General features: G+C 37.6%; 1 protein-coding gene across 4 annotated transcripts in view; it reads left to right on the forward strand.

Moving 5' to 3' along the window:
• The window catches only part of LOC118745781 (chitinase-like protein PB1E7.04c), a 269,861-nt gene that overhangs the window by 62,470 nt on the left and 186,951 nt on the right, over window positions 1-20,440 (forward strand). For 2 of the 4 annotated variants that reach the window (XM_036479449.1, XM_036479448.1), the window contains exon 3: window positions 16,452-16,723. The exons of the other annotated variants lie outside the window; for them this stretch is intronic. In XM_036479449.1, the coding sequence (XP_036335342.1) occupies window positions 16,643-16,723 (81 nt within the window). In that variant the 5' untranslated portion in view covers window positions 16,452-16,642. The remainder of the gene's footprint in view (window positions 1-16,451; window positions 16,724-20,440) is intronic. 4 annotated transcript variants of the gene reach the window in all.

Below are 20,440 nucleotides of genomic sequence, written 5' to 3' on the forward strand. Positions count from 1 at the left end.
TACTTATGATAATACGATATAATAGGGGGTGCAATGCAATGTGGATAGCATAATTACGGGTTTATTTCTGTTTGGTACGTATAAGCACATAGTTTCTCTTTCATGGGCACCAAATACGGTAGAGTACTGCTCTCAGGCCTTCTTTGGGGCCCATTATGTTTTGAATGTAGGGCTTATTGTTTCTCAACATACATAGATATAAAGACGATGTCCATACATACATATATTTTAGCCTGTGCCTTTGTATACGATAGCACATGTGCGTGTATTTTAATGTAGTTAGGGGACTCCCATATTATTTTTGAAATCTTTCTTACTAAATTCTCTTAATTTAATCTATATTCACAAAAAAATTTCGGACCGCTAAATGGATTTGTGAAGAAAAGTTAAACAAATACTGTGTGGGTACCCGTGTACCCCGGTACTAGCCAACGTAAGAAAATTTGGGTGTTAACACAAGGGGTAAGTAAAGCAAACTGTGCGACCCTTTGCACGCACATATACACTAGTGGCAAAAAAATAGACTCTTGACCTTCGTAGGCATTGCATCTTTCATATTTCCAATACGAATGCACTGAGGATAAACTTTTGCATACTGTTTTTCTTTTATTGATCCTCTGTTCTAAGCAACAACACAACCGTTTAGCTTTCTAATAAAAAATAATAGAAAACACGATCGATACGCTCAAAGTGCCAAAATAGGTTGGCAAAAAAATAGACTCTTCATTTTATTTCCAATAATATTTACATTTAAAACAAAAAAGGCAATTCAACCCAAAAAAAGGTCGGAAGATTACATTTGCGTCCTAGTAATTAATTGTTGGTCTTCTTTAATGGTCGTTTTTCGTGGTCTTCCTCGTTTTTCTTCGGTGTTACTTTTGCTTTTAAGTGCATTTCTTATTAAATGATCAGAACGTTTAACTATTTCAGAAATCTTTTTAATTGTATAACCTTTTTCTCGAAGGTTTTCAATAATTTTTTTTTTCACTTTCGCTACAATGTCCGCGGCGTCCCATTTTACAAACCCATTATTCAAAAGCAGATTAGTAACTAATGTTGCATCGCAAACAATTCCTCTATTAGTAAAACGGTTCCCTTATAACTGTTTTAAGGAGAAAATAACGGTGTTTTTCCATTTCAAATGTGATGAGTCTATTTTTTTGCCAACTGGTTCTGGCATTGGAGGTGTTCGGACCCTGTTATATCTTATTTTTCATTGGAGAGCTAAATGCTTGTGTTGTTGCTAAGAACACTTGATCAGTACAAAGAAACATGTATACAACAGTTCAGCATCAATGCATTCAAATTGGAGATATCAACGATGGAGCGCATATAATGGCTAATGCAGCGTTTTTGCTGCATTTAAAATGCAACATTTAGAACTTTCGAACATATTTTTTCGAAGAGCGTTCATGCTATCGCATTTAAGAAATGTACGCGAGTTCGAAATCGTATGCTTTTGACAAGCAGGCGTGTTCTAGTCGCTTACTCAGATCCGTATCTATCACGATCAATTCACACAGAGACGATGATGTGCAAAAAACCCTACGGAAAAGGGAAAAATAAGTTTTAAACAAAAAATTCAATACAAAAGTTTGAATTGTTTTAACCATAACCGAAAATTTGTGTGTATATAAATTAAATAGAAAAAAAAACAAACAGAGTTGATCACAAATTGAGCCAGATTTCTATCAGTATCTCATCGATGTTGAATATGCGCAACTTTTCTTTTTCCAAATAATGTTAAATAATAAATGAAATCTCGATCGGCGATCACTGAAACGCAGCTAGGCACTGTATACGCGAAAAAGCAATGTTGCCACTTTTTCTCATTAAACCATGTTCGAATCGTGGAAATTTTGGAAGATCACAGGGTTGCTTTTAGCATTTAGATTCTTAGTGCAAAAATGGATTTGCATTTAGTTGCATTTAGGTGACGAATTTTGTATGGATAAATGTGCATTTAGAGTAGCATTTAAAAATGCGCTTTACGCGTAAGCCCATAAGAGTTTATTTTATTTGCCACCAGTGTATATGAATGTATGTGCATTTTGTTTTACTTTAATACATATTAACGGAACAATGCTTTAAACTTTACTAACGTTCTACTTAGCAAAAACAAACCTTTGTGTTACGTTTGCAGATTTTTTTTCGAAGTATCGATGAGCTTTTGTGCTTTCGACACATGCTCAAAATGTGATTGTGGCCGACACTGGTTTAATGGAAAACGTCATTTTAATACTATTACTACGTTTATGCGACAGAATTCACGAATTCTTCATTTCATGAATTCAAAAATGGTCCCGTTTATGCATAGCTTGCGATTTCATGAAATAAAGTGCTTTGAAAAAGTGGCAAGCACTGGCGAGAAACTAAATAGTATGGTTGTGACTTTTTCGGCCTCCTTTCAAATTTGCAAAAGCCGTAGGTACCAGGCAATGAACCATATTATGTTTAAATTTGTTTTAATATATTTTCAATTTATTCTATTTGAATTTATTTTATATTTTAACAATTCCATACAACTTTTTTAGGGCCGGTTTCCCAAAGCCTGATTGGCGCTAATCACCAATTAACATCGTTATCGACGTTTTCGGCTCCATGCAAATAACATGGTGTCGGTAACGTCGATAACGATGTTTAACCGGGGATTAGTGTCAACCAGGCTTTGAGCAATCGGCCCTTAGTGTATTAAATCCTGGTTATGCCAATCATGCTTTTTAATCTAAAAACATCATAACCCCAGTAAACAGCTGTTTGTGAAACGTGTCGTTGCCGGACTTGCACTTCACGATTTCATGAAATGATGCCGAATCATGGTTAGCTTTCGTGTATAATTGAATTCATGAAATGGTGTTTATGCAGCCAATTTTAACCCAAATTCATGAAATGAATTCGTGAATTAGCGCATAAACGTAGTATATGCGAGCCTTAAAAAGGTAAATTTTAAACTAGGAGTGTCTGAATGGTGCTACGAGAAGGTTTAGGTTTTTTCCCAAAGGCGATGTAACTCAACTCGACCCATGAGTCCTTCCACCTGCGTTGAAGCCCAATCTAAGCACCTACGCATTCACTTCCAGAATGTATCTGGTTTAAGAACTAAATCGAAAACACTCTTCGACTTAAGCTCACACATGGACTATGACATCTTTGTGCTCATCGAGAGTTGGCTTAGTGTGGATTTCTGTGACAGCGAATTCTTTGACACGAACCTTTACAATGTGTTTCGAAAAGATCGTGATCCCCTCAGAACTGGACTATCCAGAGGGGGTGGAGTTTTAATTGCGGTCCTGAAGAAATATCGCACGCTGCGTCTGCCGTTGGAGAATGATGATCTACTTCTTGACCAACTGTGCGTGTCCGTGTTCGGTGCCTCTCAACTTGTCATTTGTGCGTCATACATTCCTCCCTCTAGTGCTGATGCTCTATATAAGGCGCATACTGATAATGTTCTAGCTTTAGCATCTAAGGACACAACTAGTAACTTTTGCATTTTAGGCGATTTCAACTTGAGCAATATTGAGTGGGCAAATACGGCCACCTGCGCTACTTTGTATCCCAAAAACATCAATACTTTTTCCGAATCGTACGTTATTGACAATCTTTCGAGTATTAATCTTAGTCAGATAAATAGTTTTAAAAATAAGCTTTGTAGAATTCTAGATCTTATTTTCATTAATGACAACATGAGTTTTTCTTTACTTGAATGCCTTGACCCCTTGTCGTGTCCTGGTCTTCACCATATTCCACTTATTTTACACTTGCAATTCTATAAATTTAAAAATATTGCGATGGTTAACCAATCCCTTAGTTTTTGTTCTAATAATGCTTTTAATGCCATCAATTCTCAGGTTTCTTTGGTGAACTGGGACTCGGTTTTATCCGGGGTCAATGTAGATCTATGTTTTGATACTTTTAAGTTCAGATTAAATGAAATTTGTTCAAGTATATTGCCGCCAAGAAATAAGAGTTTTTATAGAATTCCTTGGTATACTAAGGACTTAAAGAAGCTTAAGAATTTAAGGAATAAGTTCTATAAAAAATTTAAAGTATCAAACTCTTTATCACATAAGGAAAAATATTTGGATTATTCAAGAGAGTTTAAGTCCCTGAGTAATATTCTTCATAGAAATTATGTTCACAAATTTGAGCTTGATATTAAATCGAATCCTAAGGCCTTTTGGCGGTACGCCAAATCAAAAAAAAATTGCTCAAGCATTCCGTCGGAAGTTTTCTATAACGGATTACATGCGAATTCCTCTGTAGAGGCTGCAAATCTGTTTGCAGACTTCTTTAGCTCAAACTACGAGCCTGAAGTAGATTCTACTGAAGACAGCTGTTTGAATGTGAATGCCCCAATTGATTTTGGAGCGCTCTCCATTACTCTTGAAGACGTGGTTGATGGCATCCAAAATTTGAAATCCTCAAAGCAGGCAGATATTGATGGTCTGTCCCCATGTCTTCTCCAAAACTGCCCGGCTATTGCATACCCTCTTCTACTGTTGCTCAATAAATCCCTTAAATATGGCGAATTTATTGGTGCCTGGAAGGTTACCTTCATCACGCCCATTCACAAAAGTGGTAATAAAAGCAATATCGCCAACTACAGACCCATATCAAAGTTGTCTACTGTCTCTAAGTTATTTGAGTTCATTGTAAAGCAAAATATGTACTTTGCAACCAAACGGCTGATTTCAGTTAATCAACATGGATTTATGTCTGGTCGATCAACTGTTACAAATCTAGCCGTTTTCTCCGAATTTTGCCTATCTGCTTTTAACAATCGCTTGCAAGTCGACACTGTCCATACCGACTTCACCAAAGCTTTTGACAAAGTTAGTCATTCGCTCCTAATATCCAAATTGTCGAGTTTGGGTTTCCACTATACCTTTCTGAAGTGGGTAAAATCTTACCTTTTGTCACGAAAGTGTGTTGTCGTAATGGACAACATCTCGTCGCAATCTTTTACTGCGACCTCTGGACTACCTCAGGGTAGCGTCTTAGGTCCCCTTCTCTTTGTGATTTTTATTAATGACATATCTAGCTGCTTTAACCATTCTGAATATCTTTTATATGCCGATGACTTAAAAATTTTCACTACGGTTACAAATCAGCTCGATTCTGTCAGACTTCAGTCCGATCTAAAAAATGTTGCTGTCTGGTGTCGTACAAATCAACTGCAGTTTAACATAAATAAGTGTTTTCATATAGCATTTTCTAAGTCTCGTTCCCCGATCCCCACTTCTTATTATATCTTTGCCTCATGTCTAAGCACTCGTAATGAAATGTCTGATCTTGGAGTGGTTTTCGACTCCAAATTTCTTTTTAATAGTCATTTAAACTATGCTATAGCAAAGTCCTATTCTATACTAGCTTTTATTCGCCGTTTTAGCTCTGAGTTCACTGACCCGTACACTCTGAAAATGTGCTGTCTTTATCTGGAGGCCATACCACAATTCCCATATTGAAAGGATTGAGCGAATACAAAGAAAATTCATACGTTTCGCACTCCGTTCACTTCAGTTTGTTGATGCGATTCCTTCATACACTGCCAGATGTCAGTTAATCGATCTTAAATCACTCAAGACACGAAGATCCATTCTTTCGCTTACTTTTGTATATGATATTATTCGTGGGGCGATTGATTCTCCATTCCTACTTCAATGCATCTACTTTAATATCCCCACAAGAGACCTGCGTAATCATGAAATTTTTTTTTCTAAATCGCGTTAGAACACTTTACGCTTCTAACGCACCTATTTATAGAGCATTAAAACAATTTAATGTTCTCTCGTATTCATCAGATATCGATTTCTCTTTGTCAAAACCTAGATTTAAATCAATATTAAATGAAATTGTTAAATAAACTTAAACTGAATTAGTCTCTGTATAGTCTGTAAGAAAATGTACATTTTCTAGATTATTCTTAAATAAATAAATAAATAAATAAATAAATATGTTCACGTTGAGCCATTAACTCTAGTTTATGGGCCATTTTGGAGTTTAACGCTATACTCTGCTCTTAAACTCGGAGTTTACCGTACAAACAATTTTCGTTAAATTCTCCTTAAAAACATGTTTATTTGGAGTTTATGGGAATTCAACCCTTTTTGACCGAATTTACTTTATATTGTTATGATTATCCTCGAAACCTTGAGGAATTTCCCAAATATCATCCGGCTCGTATCGCTGGATTGTTAAATAAATGCTCACGATGACCAAATTGTAGTACGATTAACTTTATTGTACAACAAACAATTTACAATACTCGCTAATACCGTAAAATCACTTTACAAGATTCGTTAAAGCAATTACAACGCTTTACAAAACTTGTTAACACAATTAAACTTATAGCTTGCTTATTCGCAACTCACTTTACTTGTAGCTTGCTGACTTGTAACTCACTCACTCCGGTGTCTGGTGGCGCTCTTATATACCTGCGCTCACACTCATGGCAACTCTAGAACGTTTTGAAGTTCATCGCTCATTCTCTTTCTCTCGCCGTTCGCAGTGTTCATCCAACTTGAGGTTTCTCTTTGTGGAATGTTCTACGTCATTCCTCGAACATCCCTCGTTGTTCGCTTCGCGTTGCCGTAGTATTCGCCACACTGCCCTCCACCTAAGTCTGATCGTCTCGATCAGACACACTTGCCGCTCCAACCGCTGCAAGTCTTTCCAACTTGGACCACTTCCATCTTGGTCCTCGGTCTTCCAGCTGTCTGGATTCGATGCACTGCGTCCTTCTGCCGTTTGTCAATCCTATACGGACCTTTCCAGTTACGATGTTGTTCGGAGGTGAAGTCTTTCTCGGCTGCGGCATGTGCAACAACACCAAATCGCCTTCCTGTAGCTCCTCTCGACTCGATGCGTTACGGGGCATTGCTTCCAGCTTATCTCCGGTGGTGCACCATCTCACATGGTCGTGCTTCTGCCGGCCACTGGTGGTGACCAGACCATGTCTCCTCTCGTGGGCACCCTTTTTGCCAGATCTATGCCGCATCCTCTGTCTATGACACCCAGGCTCCTGCCTTCGTACTGCACTGCCTTTAGCACATCTTGCTAAATCCGGTTCCTCACGCTGAAACTTGCCCAGTGTTTCCGCATCTCGCTCCTTCGCCGGCGTCAACCTCATTGACCGGACATCTATAACCTCGTCCTTGGCTTCCGGCTTAACTGTTCGCCTTTGCCGACCACCTTTTTCGGGACACTTCAAAGCCCGCCTACTGCTCCCACAGCCGCTTCCATTTCCGGCCACCGGCGTATCACCATTGCAACGTGGTTTAGCGGCTTTCCTCCTGCCGGAAACACTGCCTGGCTTGCCATGACCACTTCCTTGTTGCGACCTCTTCTTCACTGAGCTGGCAGAACCGTCACGCTTTTCCTGTATCGGTAAACCGCTTCCTTCTCCTGACGAAAACACTCCGTCTCCATCACTGCCAACCTCCGCCCAACTAACCGCTTCCGTTTCTGGTGGAATCTTCGACACTTCCTCTAAGACTAATCGTCTGTTGCAGCACTGGCTGTCGTAACCAACCCTAAGTGGCACTTTCCTGTCGCCATAGGTTAGGATCATTCCCTGGAGGTCAACCTTCGTGGCTTGCCGAAGTAGGAAATCCACGCCGATGATGACTTCATCCACAATGTCTGCCACAATAAACTTCGTGCACGAGGCCAACCCGTCGATTATTACCTCGCATAGTACTTCTCCTAACACTTGGGTTCACTCACCAGTTGCAGTCTGCAGCTTTGCTCGAGGTAGTGGCTTCACATAAAAAGTAGCCACATCAGGTCGAATAATGGAATGTGACACTCCAGTATCCACTGTCAGCACTCGCTCCTGCCCATTCACACATCCACCAATAGTGAGGTTGCTCGCATTCCGGCCAATTTGTGAGAAGGAGATTATGGGCCCTTCAACTTCTGGAGCCAGCACGTGGCCCTTCCTGCTAGCTCGTTTTAGTTTAACGACTGACTGGAGTTAGATTCGTCTCCTTCAGCCCTGCGTTTGCGTCCTGCTGAATTGTTGAGCGAACTGGAACTTGCGCTGCAATCGCGGGCGAAGTGGCCTGGCTTTCCACATTTAAAACATTTGCCAAAGCCTTGCTTTTTCTCGCCCAGCAGATGGATAATCTTCTTCAGCATTTCATTTGTCTCGTCCGGTGTTTCCACTTCCACGCGATGTGCTTTGTAGGCTGGTCTACTTAGGAGTGCCGCCGTTTCACGCGTCTGAGCATACGAGACGGTTTCAGCAAATGTTGGCTTTGGATTCGCGTACGTCTCTCGCTTGGTATACACGTCCCGCATTCCGTTGATGAACCTCTGGATTTTTACCCTTTCGAGGTGTTCACCAGATGTGTCTCCAATAGATAAGTGAAGCGAATTCTTGTAGAGTCTCGTTGGCTTTTTGGCAGCGATTCTCCAGCTCCACTTGGTAAATCTGTCTCCTGTGCTCGCTACCATAACGTCTTTCCACTGCACCCATTAACGCATCGTAACTGTTCCTTTCACGATCAGGAATAGTCTGCAAGATTTCCGCTACAGATCCTTTTAATGCAACGAACAGTGCAGCGGATTTATCCTCCATGCTCCAGTGATTTGCTGCAGCCGTTTTTTCGAACTGGAGCTTAAAGACCTGGAAAGGAATCGTGCCGTCAAAGGATGGGGTTTTTACCTTGGGAGCGTTCGTCGAAGTAGCTGGACGATTCAACTTTAAATCACGAAGACGACCTACCAATTCTTCTACCTTTGCTTCGACTTTCTCTTGTCTCTCTTCAAGTTTGTCCTGTGTTTGTGTAATTTTTTCATCCTGTGCTTCCAGATGTGATGATATGCGTGCCTCCTGTGCCTGTAGCTGAGTTTCTAACTGGGATAACAGCTCCGATGACACCTGCGCTGATATCTCTGAAGATATACGTGTCTCCAGCGCTTGCTTCCGTGATGACATCTGTGACATGCGTGTATCCTGTGCTTGCATCTGTGACGACAGCTGTGATGACATCTGTGACATGGCAGCCAATAACGTGTTCATGTCTATAGCCGTTGACGCACAAAGAGCCTTTCCCTGCTCTTCAAGCTTCGCTGATGTCTGCTCCACATCATTCGATGAACCAGCAACCTCTTCCTTGTCTTTGTCCTTCAAGGATGCCTCGTCGTCCTCACGATGGAAGTCGTATTTGTCAACGTCGATGCCTTCCTTTTCCATAGCCTCTCGCAACCGTGATAGCAACTCCACTTTTCTTCCCGAGGTTGCTAAATTTCGTTTCTCCAACTCCTGCTTGAGTTCCTCAATCTTTAGATCCTGAATTTTCGCCATTTTCAGTAGCTTATCCTTCGGGATTTATTTAACAATCCCACTTCTGACACCAATTGCTACGATTATCCTCGAAACCTTGAGGGAGTTCTCAAATATCCTCCGGCTCGTATCGCTGGATTGTTAAATAAATGCTCACGATGACCAAATTGTAGTACGATTAACTTTATTGTACAACAAACAATTTACAATACTCGCTAGTACCGTAAAATCACTTTACAAGACTCGTTAAAGCAATTACAACGTTTCACAAAACTTGTTAACACAATTAAACTTATAGCTTGCTTATTCGCAACTCACTTTACTTGTAGCTTGCTGACTTGTAACTCACTCACTCCGGTGTCTGGTGGCGCTCTTATATACCTGCGCTCACACTCATGGCAACTCTAGAACGTTCTGAAGTTCATCGCTCATTCTCTTTCTCTCGCCGTTCGCAGTGTTCATCCAACTTCAGGTTTCTCTTTGTGGAACATTCTACGTCATTCCTCGAACATTCTGCCTATTTCTCGTTGTTCGCTTCGCGTTGCCGCAGTATTCGCCACAGTATCTTTGATAATCCAATCCTGCAACCAACTTGCGGACAGTTAGCGTGTTCCCGTACACATAAGTCTAGAATATCAGCAATCTTGCTACGCAAAAACCAAAAATGTGGCTCGTTTGAACTTTTTGTGCTGATTTCATCCCGACCTTTTGCTTATTTATCAGGAGTAAAAAATAACAAAGCCAGAAATACCTAATAACCAAAAAATATATAAATATATTTTTTTAAATGGCGTTTATTTAAAATTTGTTTTAAAAAGGGTTTTACTATATACGTCGCGGAAAAGGTATTTAAATTTTCTTTAAATTAGCATCAAGAGTTTTGTGATCGGTCAAATAGCTTCCGAGATATTATAAATATAAAAAAATATAAAAGTTTGACTTTGACCTCTTTTATTGGCCAAATAATCTTGGTATGGTTGAAATCAGAATGAAATGTTCTATGGAGTCAGATTTTTTCTTATTTTTTGGCTAAATGGCAGTGATCGGACTTAAAAATAATTCTGTGTGGTAGAATCTGGGAAAAAATGTGGTAGATTTCACAAAAATGTGGTAGATCTCAGTTTTTGGATAGTTTATTATTTATTTATGTCTTTTATGTACTACGGAACAGTAACTTTAATAATCTAGTGTCGCGACAGTTTAACAAGTTTTGACTATTTTTCTTTTGTTTGTTTAAGGTTTATTAATTTTTTACAAAAATTCTTAGCTCTTTGTCTAAAATACTATATAAATCCGAATTTCAAACTTTGTACAAAAGTTAAAAAAATTGTGCAACGTTTCACATAAATTGCAAACTTTTCAATTAGAATCTCCAGAAAAAAACTTTTAAATTTTAGTACATGTAATAAGTGCGAATTTTAAGTTGCTAAAAACTGTGTTGAGTTTTGGATTTTTTTTTCTTGACAGTGTAAAGCAGTTCCTTCGTTATAAAGATATTTTTCGAACATACTTTGAGAGATTTCTCCAACCTTGCGGAGGCTGCCAGCTTTTCTTTTTGTCACATCACAATTTAGCGAACAAAGGTGGTGCGTTCCACAAACTGCTATTTGGGTTTTGCCTATTCTCAAGTAAATGTAAACAACGCCTCAGAAACTTTAAATGAACTGAAATTCACTAATACTTTTACAAATCTACGATCTTTAACATTTTCTTTATTAAATTTCTTTATAAATTATATATTTTGCATTCTAAGACAATTGAAACACTTATCCTGTCGAAAAGTTGAATATTAAGAAAATTTACTGTTTGAGAGTTTGTTTTTATTTTTTCCCATCATTCAGCTTTGTTTACTTTTAACTCTGTTAAAAAGTTTAAATCTCATCGCCGCCGGGAATGCGAAATCTTGCATTCTCTCATTCTTGTTATCACATTGTGTTTAGTGTTGGACAATTTTTTCTCCCAAAATTAAAAACATAAAAAAATTATGTCGAGGAAAAATTAAACTGCTCCAAAACGGGAATATGTGGTAGACTTCATAACTTGTGTGGTAGAAGTGGTAGATGCTCAAAAAAGTGGTAGATCTACCACAATGTGGTAGAAGTCCGATCACTGCTAAATGGTTGGTGTTGGTTGGCACTACGGCTTCTTCGGCCTATTTATGTCTAAACCCTGGAGTACGGGAACAGGCCAAATCTGAATTAGAAAATGTAGACAAACAAATGTCAGATTAAACTCTGAGTTTCTTGAACACCCCAATGAGAACACTTGACAGTTGTTCATAAATTCAAAATGTTAAGCTCGAGTTAATGGCTCAACGTGAACATAGTATAAAATACAAGAAATATATTATTAAAATGATAAAAGTAACATTGTTATTAAAATTTCATTATCATGATTTTGTTTTAAAAGATGAAATATGCACATATATTTAAAACTAGGTTTTGCCCGCAGCTTCGCCCACGTGCTGTTTGGTTTAACGCAATTATTTCAAATGTAACAAAGAAGGAAAGAAATAAATTCACCAAATCCATATTGCCACTTGACACGACTAAAGGTGCGAGCTCAAAAGTTGACCGCGAAAAAATACGCATAGAAAATACTTCAGCGAAGAAAGGCGCCTAAACCTAGTCGACGGCGATTAAAGACGCGTAAATTATTTTCGCGGTGAACTATGTTTGTAGGTGTAATAAGTATGTACTTCCCCAAAGAATTTTTGGGGAAATAATGTTGAAGTGGCAGTCCTTAATAATAATAATAGATTGGCGCTTACACATATGTTAGTGTTTGGCCGAGCTTCTCCTCCGATTTGTGGCGTGCGCCTTGATGTTGTCACACAAAGCGGAGGGACCTACAGTTTTACGCCGACTCCGAACGGCGATTGTATTTTTATGAGAAGCTGTTTTTCATGGCAGAAATACACTCGGGGGTTTGCCATTGCCTGCCGAGGGACGACCGCTGTTATGAAAAAACCTTTTTTCTATATTTTTGCGATGTTGCTTTGACCAGGATTTGAACCCAGGCATTGTGGAGTGGAAGCGCGCACTGCTTACCACTACACCACAGCGGCCGACAGTGGCAGTCCTTGGTTAGGTATAAATCTATGTATACGCGTCTTACTTCGCCGTCAACTAGGTTTACACTAGGTTTGTTGTAAATTAGGAAAAGTTTACTTATCTATTAGATAATATTCCGAGCTCATAGCATTGCTCCGCATTTATTGCCTTGCGACCCTTACCGGTCTCAAGGAAGTCTTGAGAAAAGAGTCCGGACCCTCGATCATTGTACAACTGTATTCTCATGTTAGTTGTGCGGTTCAATATTTCCATCTTTTCCCACAGTGGCAAAGCCTTGATGCACGCACTTATCACACAGGTAGCGTCTGCCGAAAATCTCCTGCTAGCTATACGACCATCTTCCCATGAGCAAACACCTGCCGCGGATATCTTGCAGGCTTCAATCGAGTGCCTCGACTGCATGCTTGTGTAACATCGTGCATTCGTCCCAATTTTTAATTAAATGCATTGTTGCAACATAGCCCCACCACCATTGTTTTCTCTAATGTTGCAAGTTGGTGTACCCTGACTCGCAATTCAGATGGAGCTTAAACATCGAGTGTGCAGTTCTTCCTCCGCTGAGCAAGGTAGCTGCTATCGCTGAGGCGATAACCGCTAGTGCAACATTTCTACACTTGTGAAACTGTTCCAGTAGCAAATTCAGGAGAGGTTCTGTTTCGGTGACTTGAGCCGTCAAGTTCGTGGTGCTATGATTTAACTCCCTGAATAACTCATTGGACAGTTCTCCCGTTGGTTGCGGAGTGAGCCGCCAAGTTCGTGGTGCTGTAATTTAACTCCCTGAATAATCATTGGAGAGTTCTCCCATTGGTTGTAAAGTGGGCATCCCGAAACCACACATCCGTTTTCTCACCATTGAGAAAACTTTATCCTCAATTAGGCTCAGAGATTCTTTAAAATATACACCGTCATGAGCTGTTTCTTGAAACCTGTGAGCGATGTCTTCATAAAAAGAGGTTTTATATTTTTCTCATTGTTGCAATGGGTTTGAAAGTCCGCAAGGCTTACTAAAGCCTCTTCCGTTTGATACTTGTATTTCAATACTTCATTTAACTTGTTAATTAAAATAATTTTAAGTTTCTAAATGAGTGGCAACTCTTTTCAAAGATATTCTCGAAAGAAAGCTTCTTTAACCATCTCTCGTTTGATACTTTGATACTCATATTAAAACATTTCGTTTAACCTTTTAAGTACATAAATTGATTTTGAATCTCTTAACTGGTGGCTTACTTCTTCAAAAATATTTAGAAATAAATACATATATACCACAATATAGTGGTATTGACAAATTGGTTCCACTATGCACTTAGTACAAATGCATTTCACTACCACTATAGAGTTAATGACTATAAACTTTTGAACTAAGGAAATGGGTATTAAAATCATAGATCGCCAAATTTTCCTAAACTTGTAAACTAGTGTAATTAGTCAGTGAAAGTGAAATTTGCGTTCCTTTACCGCTAACCAGATAGTGATATTGAAAATTCTATTTCACTATCACTATGTAGTGCTATTGAAATTGGAAATGCACTTTCACTAACCATATAGTGGTAGTGAAATTGAAATGCGCTACCACTAACCACAGAGTGACAGTGAAATTTGGAATGTACTACCACTAAAAAAAAAACAAAGAAAATTTCGATTTACTGCAATTTACCCAATCCTGATAATAGTTAGATTTTCATCACATTTTAAAATAAAAATACATTAACCATGCGTTTTTTCTTAGCGGCGTTCATTGATGGTTATCTTTTTTCTTTGACGTTTCTCCTCCCTTTACCAAAAATAATCGATAAATCCGAGCTGCATCTTTTTAATACAGGATTATTTTATAACTTGGGTTTCAGATGAGAAATTTTGTATTCTTAATTACTAGGGCAACCAAAAATATGCTCGAGCATACTTATACTTATCTTATACTCTATCACAAAATACATAAAAAGGAAATGCTAATTGTAAAAAGATAAAGCGTTTTAGAAATATTTGTTAGAGCATATTTCGGCATATTTCGCAATAAATGCATTTTTTGCATATTATAGAAATAAATGCTAAATTTGGTGCGTATTCAAAATAATTTTATTTTTTTTATTTCTAGGGCCTGTGCCAATTGATAGAACACTACTCTGGTTGGTAAATTTTTGACAACTGTGAAGTGAATAAAAATTTCCGAGCCCGTAAGGCTAGTGAACAATTTTACGGCAAGCATCACTTTTAATAAGTGCATGACATTCTGTTCTAGAATAATTGAAATCAGAAAAGAAAAATATTTTCCATATAAATGCTGCATTTGGATTGCTTAACTTGCTGGGCTTTTTTTTGCATCAAAGCAACTTTCAAAAACTTCCAGCAGTAAAAAGTTACGAATTGGCACAGCAGAAATGTAAAATTTTCTCACTATGGAACTTTTCTACTGATTGGCACAGGCCCATAATAAGTATTTTGAAATTTACCCTTCCGCTACTACGTAATTTGCGCCACTGAGTTATATTTGACAATTCGTCAAAGGTTGCATAGAGCTTTACACTAAAGAGCGAAATACGCCACACAAGCGGCTTGGCAAACCAAGTGAAATTTCCATTTTCCTCAAGCCATTTGCATTGTGTATGGGGGTGCCTTAAGGTTGGACAAGCTGCTTGTGTGGTGTATTTCGCTCTTACCGGGACGTTACACATTAAATTTTCCCCTTTCAATTTTCAATACACTCACAGTTTTCAATTCATCCGATTGAAAAATATACAGTGACTGAAATTTCTGCCTTTAAGTTCGTGCGTTTTCCATGTTTAAGAATATATTCTGTGATAACAAGCAATCATTTCTTTCTGAAAATTTATCCGAATATGTATTTTGTTATTTATTGCAACAAAAATATTTAAGTTAAATTTGCATTTTCGTTTCTATACATACATATGTGAGTGAATACGCTCTGATGTGTAATATTTTACTTTTACAGTATTTTTGATATCATTCGCGCATATTTATGCATAATTCTTATTTTATCATGCATATTTTAAGAACTTAAAATCACGTATTTTGGTTGCCCTTTTAATTACGCATTGGATAGTTCAGCTCGAAAAAGCAGATAATCTGGCCATAAGTATGTGTGTCTAAACAAAAAAATCGAATATAAGAATTTCGTGAAATTTATTAAGGGCAGCAATTTACCGGATATCCGATCGGATATCCGAATCCGGCTCTTATTTTTTACGTGGTATCCGGAATCCCGTTATCCGGCAAAATCTCTATCCGGTGCTTCCCAAGTACATATGTATATACAAATAAGATAATCCTGAAGGTATGTCGAACAATACCAATGCATTAAACTAACTTATCTTAATTCAAAGAAACGTTTTCGATATGGCATATTTTAAAAAATACATATATTCATATGTACATCCCGTTGCAAAATGATAAACCCAGTTCAAAAAGTATTGAAACAAATATGAAAGCGTAAACATGAAAAAATCTTCTTTTGTGACATTTTGAAATAGCGTGGTTAAATTTTTCTCCATTTAAGGGTTCAGAAACTATAAGAAATTTACTTTAATGTTCTATTCGACCCAGGGCCGTCGAGAGAAATCTCGGAGCAATTATATTGTAAAAAAAGTATAAAAAGTTATGGTTCTGATATTTCAGGCCCCTTAAAAAGCCCGCGTCCGGGGCGATTCACCCCTTTTCCCCTCGCTCTCGACGGTCCTGATTCGACCGTACCTATAACCTGCACTATGTTATGTCTCGGGTGTTTTTCCACTGTGTGATTAAACTTGCTCGCCAGGGCGACACAATTTTCTTTGTCAATGCGACAAAAACAAATATAGACAAGTAGTAAAGTTGATGCCGTATGTACATATGTAAGTATTGTATAATATTTAAGTATATGCACATTATATTACGTACTATACGCGTTAATAAATAAACAAAATTTACTTTCTCATGCACAAAATGGACAACTTAGCACATAAATATCCTTGTTATACATGTACATATGTTAATTTAAAGTGAAGATTTCTGCGCACTTAATGCATGTCTTATTAGCTAAAGTGGCTTTTTAATGTCCAATATTTCTTTTCTTCTTTTAATACATGTAAAAGGCTTTCCGGAAGTCATCGTATACCCGTTTAAACCTACTTAATAGGCGTAAGAAGGAGAAGTTGCCGGATTGAAGAAGCGATTTCGATATTGGTTAAAGGATAACCATTTAGCGTTAATTGAAACCAGTAGTAACAATCAAAAATAAAAAGAGAAGGAGTGTGGAAAAGGTGTGTGGGAAGTGCCACAGGGAATGTTTATACCTGAGACACTGAGAAGCTGCATGATTGAGACGGACGTATCTTCATATTTGCAAACATCATCCTCCGGACAGGTGCTGATTTTAAATTAATGAAAACAAAAATCAAAATATCATATTGATTGATAAAACCTAAACTGCCTTCAAAGCAAACAAGTATTATTTTGTGCCGAAATACAAATACAAATAGCAGAGTTAATAGATGCGAGTAAATTGTATGCGTTTTATGGAAAAAGTTATCAACACATAAAGATTACCTTGCGCAAAAAGAAGAATTAAACAGTTAAACTGAATTGGATCATCACAAGCAATCCAGCAAGCGAATAATTACAACCACCAACTACTACCATTGTTTTTTCTGCTTTAGTCCCTAACAATAACTCCTCGACCAATGCCACCACAAATAGATATGTACCACTACTATCTCTGCTACGATCGCAACTAATTCAATACTTACATATACATATATATGTGTACATGTCTAAAAATTTAACATATCTTCTTCCAAAAGTATCTGTGCTCATTTATAGAAAAAATCAGAGTCGCGCTTGGACTTCAGTTCAATTCATTATTATGAAAAGCATAAGTTCAAGCAAAGTACTCCTAACGAAGCATACGAAGTAATTAAATTCAAATACAGTAAAGTCACTAAAATAACTGTTTATGGACATGTTTTTATCTGTTTTTCCTATCTATCTGCTTAACTATTATATACGATACACTTATTCTATATATATGTGTGTGTTCTTTGTATCGATATCTGTAATTAAATGTTTAATCTTTGCAATCCGATCTAAATGTGCCCCTTTTGAATAATACACATAGAGTAGCATTTGTTTCACTGAATTATTCCAGACATGTTGTTTTCTGTTTGAAGATGGCAAACACACATGAACACCAATTGCAGTCAAACTTATTTATATGAAATATAAAAATACATAGTCATATAAAATACTTTTTAACAGCCGAATTCGCAATTGGGACTATTCCAATAGTTCAGTTATGCATACTTGGCGTTACATGAGAGTTGTCACATAAGAAATCTGTTAAATGAGCTTTGCGTGTAAGCGGTTACTCAACGCATAGCATTAAATATGTAGAAGTCTGTTGGGTTTTGATTTCTACGTAAAAATTGCATATCAGTGCAAAGTGTGCATAACTGAGCTATAAGTGAGTTATATACGTATAAATGAAAATATTATTGAAAAGGTATCAGATATGTCCCCATTACATTTTTTGAAAGTACTTATAAATTTTAACCTATGCAACATTATTGTTCGTTATAAAGAAGTTTGACTGCACCATTTTGTTTCTGCATTGCATTTTTTCGACGCAAAGAAGCAACGGTTCTAAAACACGTTTAGAGTTATATTTATAATGAAAATAAAGTCGATTCTAAAGTTAAAAAGCAAATTTTTTTATTGACAGATATCGCATTGAAAGTTATGTCAAAAAGCTGCTTTTAACTTTGGAGTCGACTTAATTTTCACGCGTCATTGGCTTTGTAACAACTTGTAATTGATTCAGTTCTGCACTCACAAGTAAAGCTCTTTTCTGTTCTGCTAGTCCCCTTTTACATGAGTCAATTGAAAGCAATTTTTTCTCATTATTTTAAGTGTTTTCTGTTTGCTTTAACACGAGTCAATTATTAGTAAAACCAAGTTTTTTGTTCTTTATATATACAAAATTATGTTTAATGAATACATACATATGGTTACCATGTTTACCGATTAACAGGCCTATTCTGCGTTGGTAACAAAAATTTTGTTACCGGTTAGTAAAGTTACTGTCAATTTTAAAAAACTCTTCTCGTATTCTCCATACTCTTGTAACCGGTAAATTTTGTTACCATCTCATGAGCAGGTAACAAAATATTGCCCCGTGAAATATGCAACACCGAATTTCAACAAAACTCCATAGCTGAATTGCTGAATAAATTAAAACGTTACCAAGGTAAATAGAATTGCGGTTGCAAGGAGTGGTTACAATTGTTAGTAAAAAAAAAATTACCTTGTTACAAAATGTTCGGTTACAAGCAGAATAGGCCTAGGGGGCAATATTTTGTTACCTGCTCATGAGATGGTAACAAAATTTACCGGTTACAAGAGTGTGGAGAATACGAAAAGGGTTTAAAAATTGACAGTAACTTTACTAACCGGTAACAAAATTTTTGTTACCAACGCAGAATAGGCCTGTTAATGACAATGGAAAAATATTTATGCTGCATAACAGTTATCGGACAACGTAAAACTTAAACATAACTCTTATCGGCGAAATAAAAAAATATTTCTCATCTAATAACTGCTGCGAAACAACTTTTTCGTTAAAATTCGGAATTCGGGAAAAATTTCAATTCGTAAAAAAAGCAGTTTTTTTCGGTCCTTTCTTATGGCACATTGCTGAATATGAAACATCGAAATTGGGAAGGAAAACTGAAAAGGAACACCAACAGGCAGACTTGAAGTCATAAATTGAATTCTGTGAAGGGAGACTTAAGGCGGATTCACCGTTCATGTCCGGACACATTTTGTTAGTAATTTTACGCGTTCCTTTCCTACTTTGTCTCACTGAGAGCGCGACTAAAATTTGCTGAACACTCTTTGTTCGAATCAAATTGATTCTGATTTTCTGTCCGAATGACTTGATGATTCGGGTTGCCGCTTTCTCCTTTATAGGCGTTTGCAGCGAATTGCATGTGTTATTTGCCCTCAAATTCGTATGTAGACAACAATATCATCAGTTGTTCGCTTCAGAACAAAATAAAATGTGCCAAACTGCACGGTGAACCGTGCTTCAGCACCATCTCCGGCAAAACTGTTTTGAGAGCAAATAAAAAGTTGTCCGCACACGAACGGTGAACCCGCCTTTATAACATAGGCAGACGGCAGAGTTGATCCGGATTCAAGTCGATAATATGGAATTATCTCGGGAATTACCTGCAGTTAGTACGGACTAAGTCCTACAGGGACATTTTCGATGGCAACACTGACTAATACGGCCAGCGTTGTCTATTGGGAATAAAAAAATAAACGATGCAAACAAGTAAGCAAACAAAGCAAATGAGTTTGGCATTCGCGGTAGCCGAGTTGTCTTAGCCGCCTACTAAAACTCAGTACGAGCCAGGTTCGATTCCCGGTTCAAGTAATTTCCAAAAATTTCTTTTTTATGTTTATTTTATTTATGTATGTATTATATTAACTTTGTTTTTCTTTTTAATTTTATTTCACGTTAATAATAATAATAATAATAACAGATTGGCGCTTACCCAATGTGTTAGTGTTTGGCCGAGTTTCTCCTCCAATTTGTGGTGTGCGCCTTGATGTTGTCACACAAAGGGAAGCGACTTAGACGGCGACTCCGGACGGCGATTTTATTTTTATTAGAAGCGGGTTTTCATCGCAGAAATACAGTACGGGGTTTGCCAATGCCTGCGGAGGGGCGACTGCTATTAAAACGACTTTTTTGTTTTTTTATTTTTTATGTTGGTCGAAAACTGGGCTTGAACCCAGGCCCTGCGGAAGGGTAGCGCGCATTGCTAACCACTACACCACAGAAGCCGCCATGTTGTTACTTCAAGTTAATTTATTTGAGGGATTCACAACGGTGTCATAAGTGTCGTATTGTTGTATGTCGTAAACTTTAAAAGCTTAAATAAATGTTTAGAGAACCTGAAACCACAATCAACTATTTTTGAACACTGCGAAAGTTTATAATATGACTTTGATGATACTTTGCGAGTCCCCGTAATATATTTTTTAGGCGTTTAAAGTTTACGACACTTACGACACCGTT

Source organism: Rhagoletis pomonella, unplaced genomic scaffold, assembly GCF_013731165.1.
Source record: "Rhagoletis pomonella isolate Grant_MI unplaced genomic scaffold, Rhpom_1.0 Rhpom_scaffold_00009, whole genome shotgun sequence".
Taxonomy (NCBI): Eukaryota; Metazoa; Arthropoda; class Insecta; order Diptera; family Tephritidae; genus Rhagoletis; species Rhagoletis pomonella.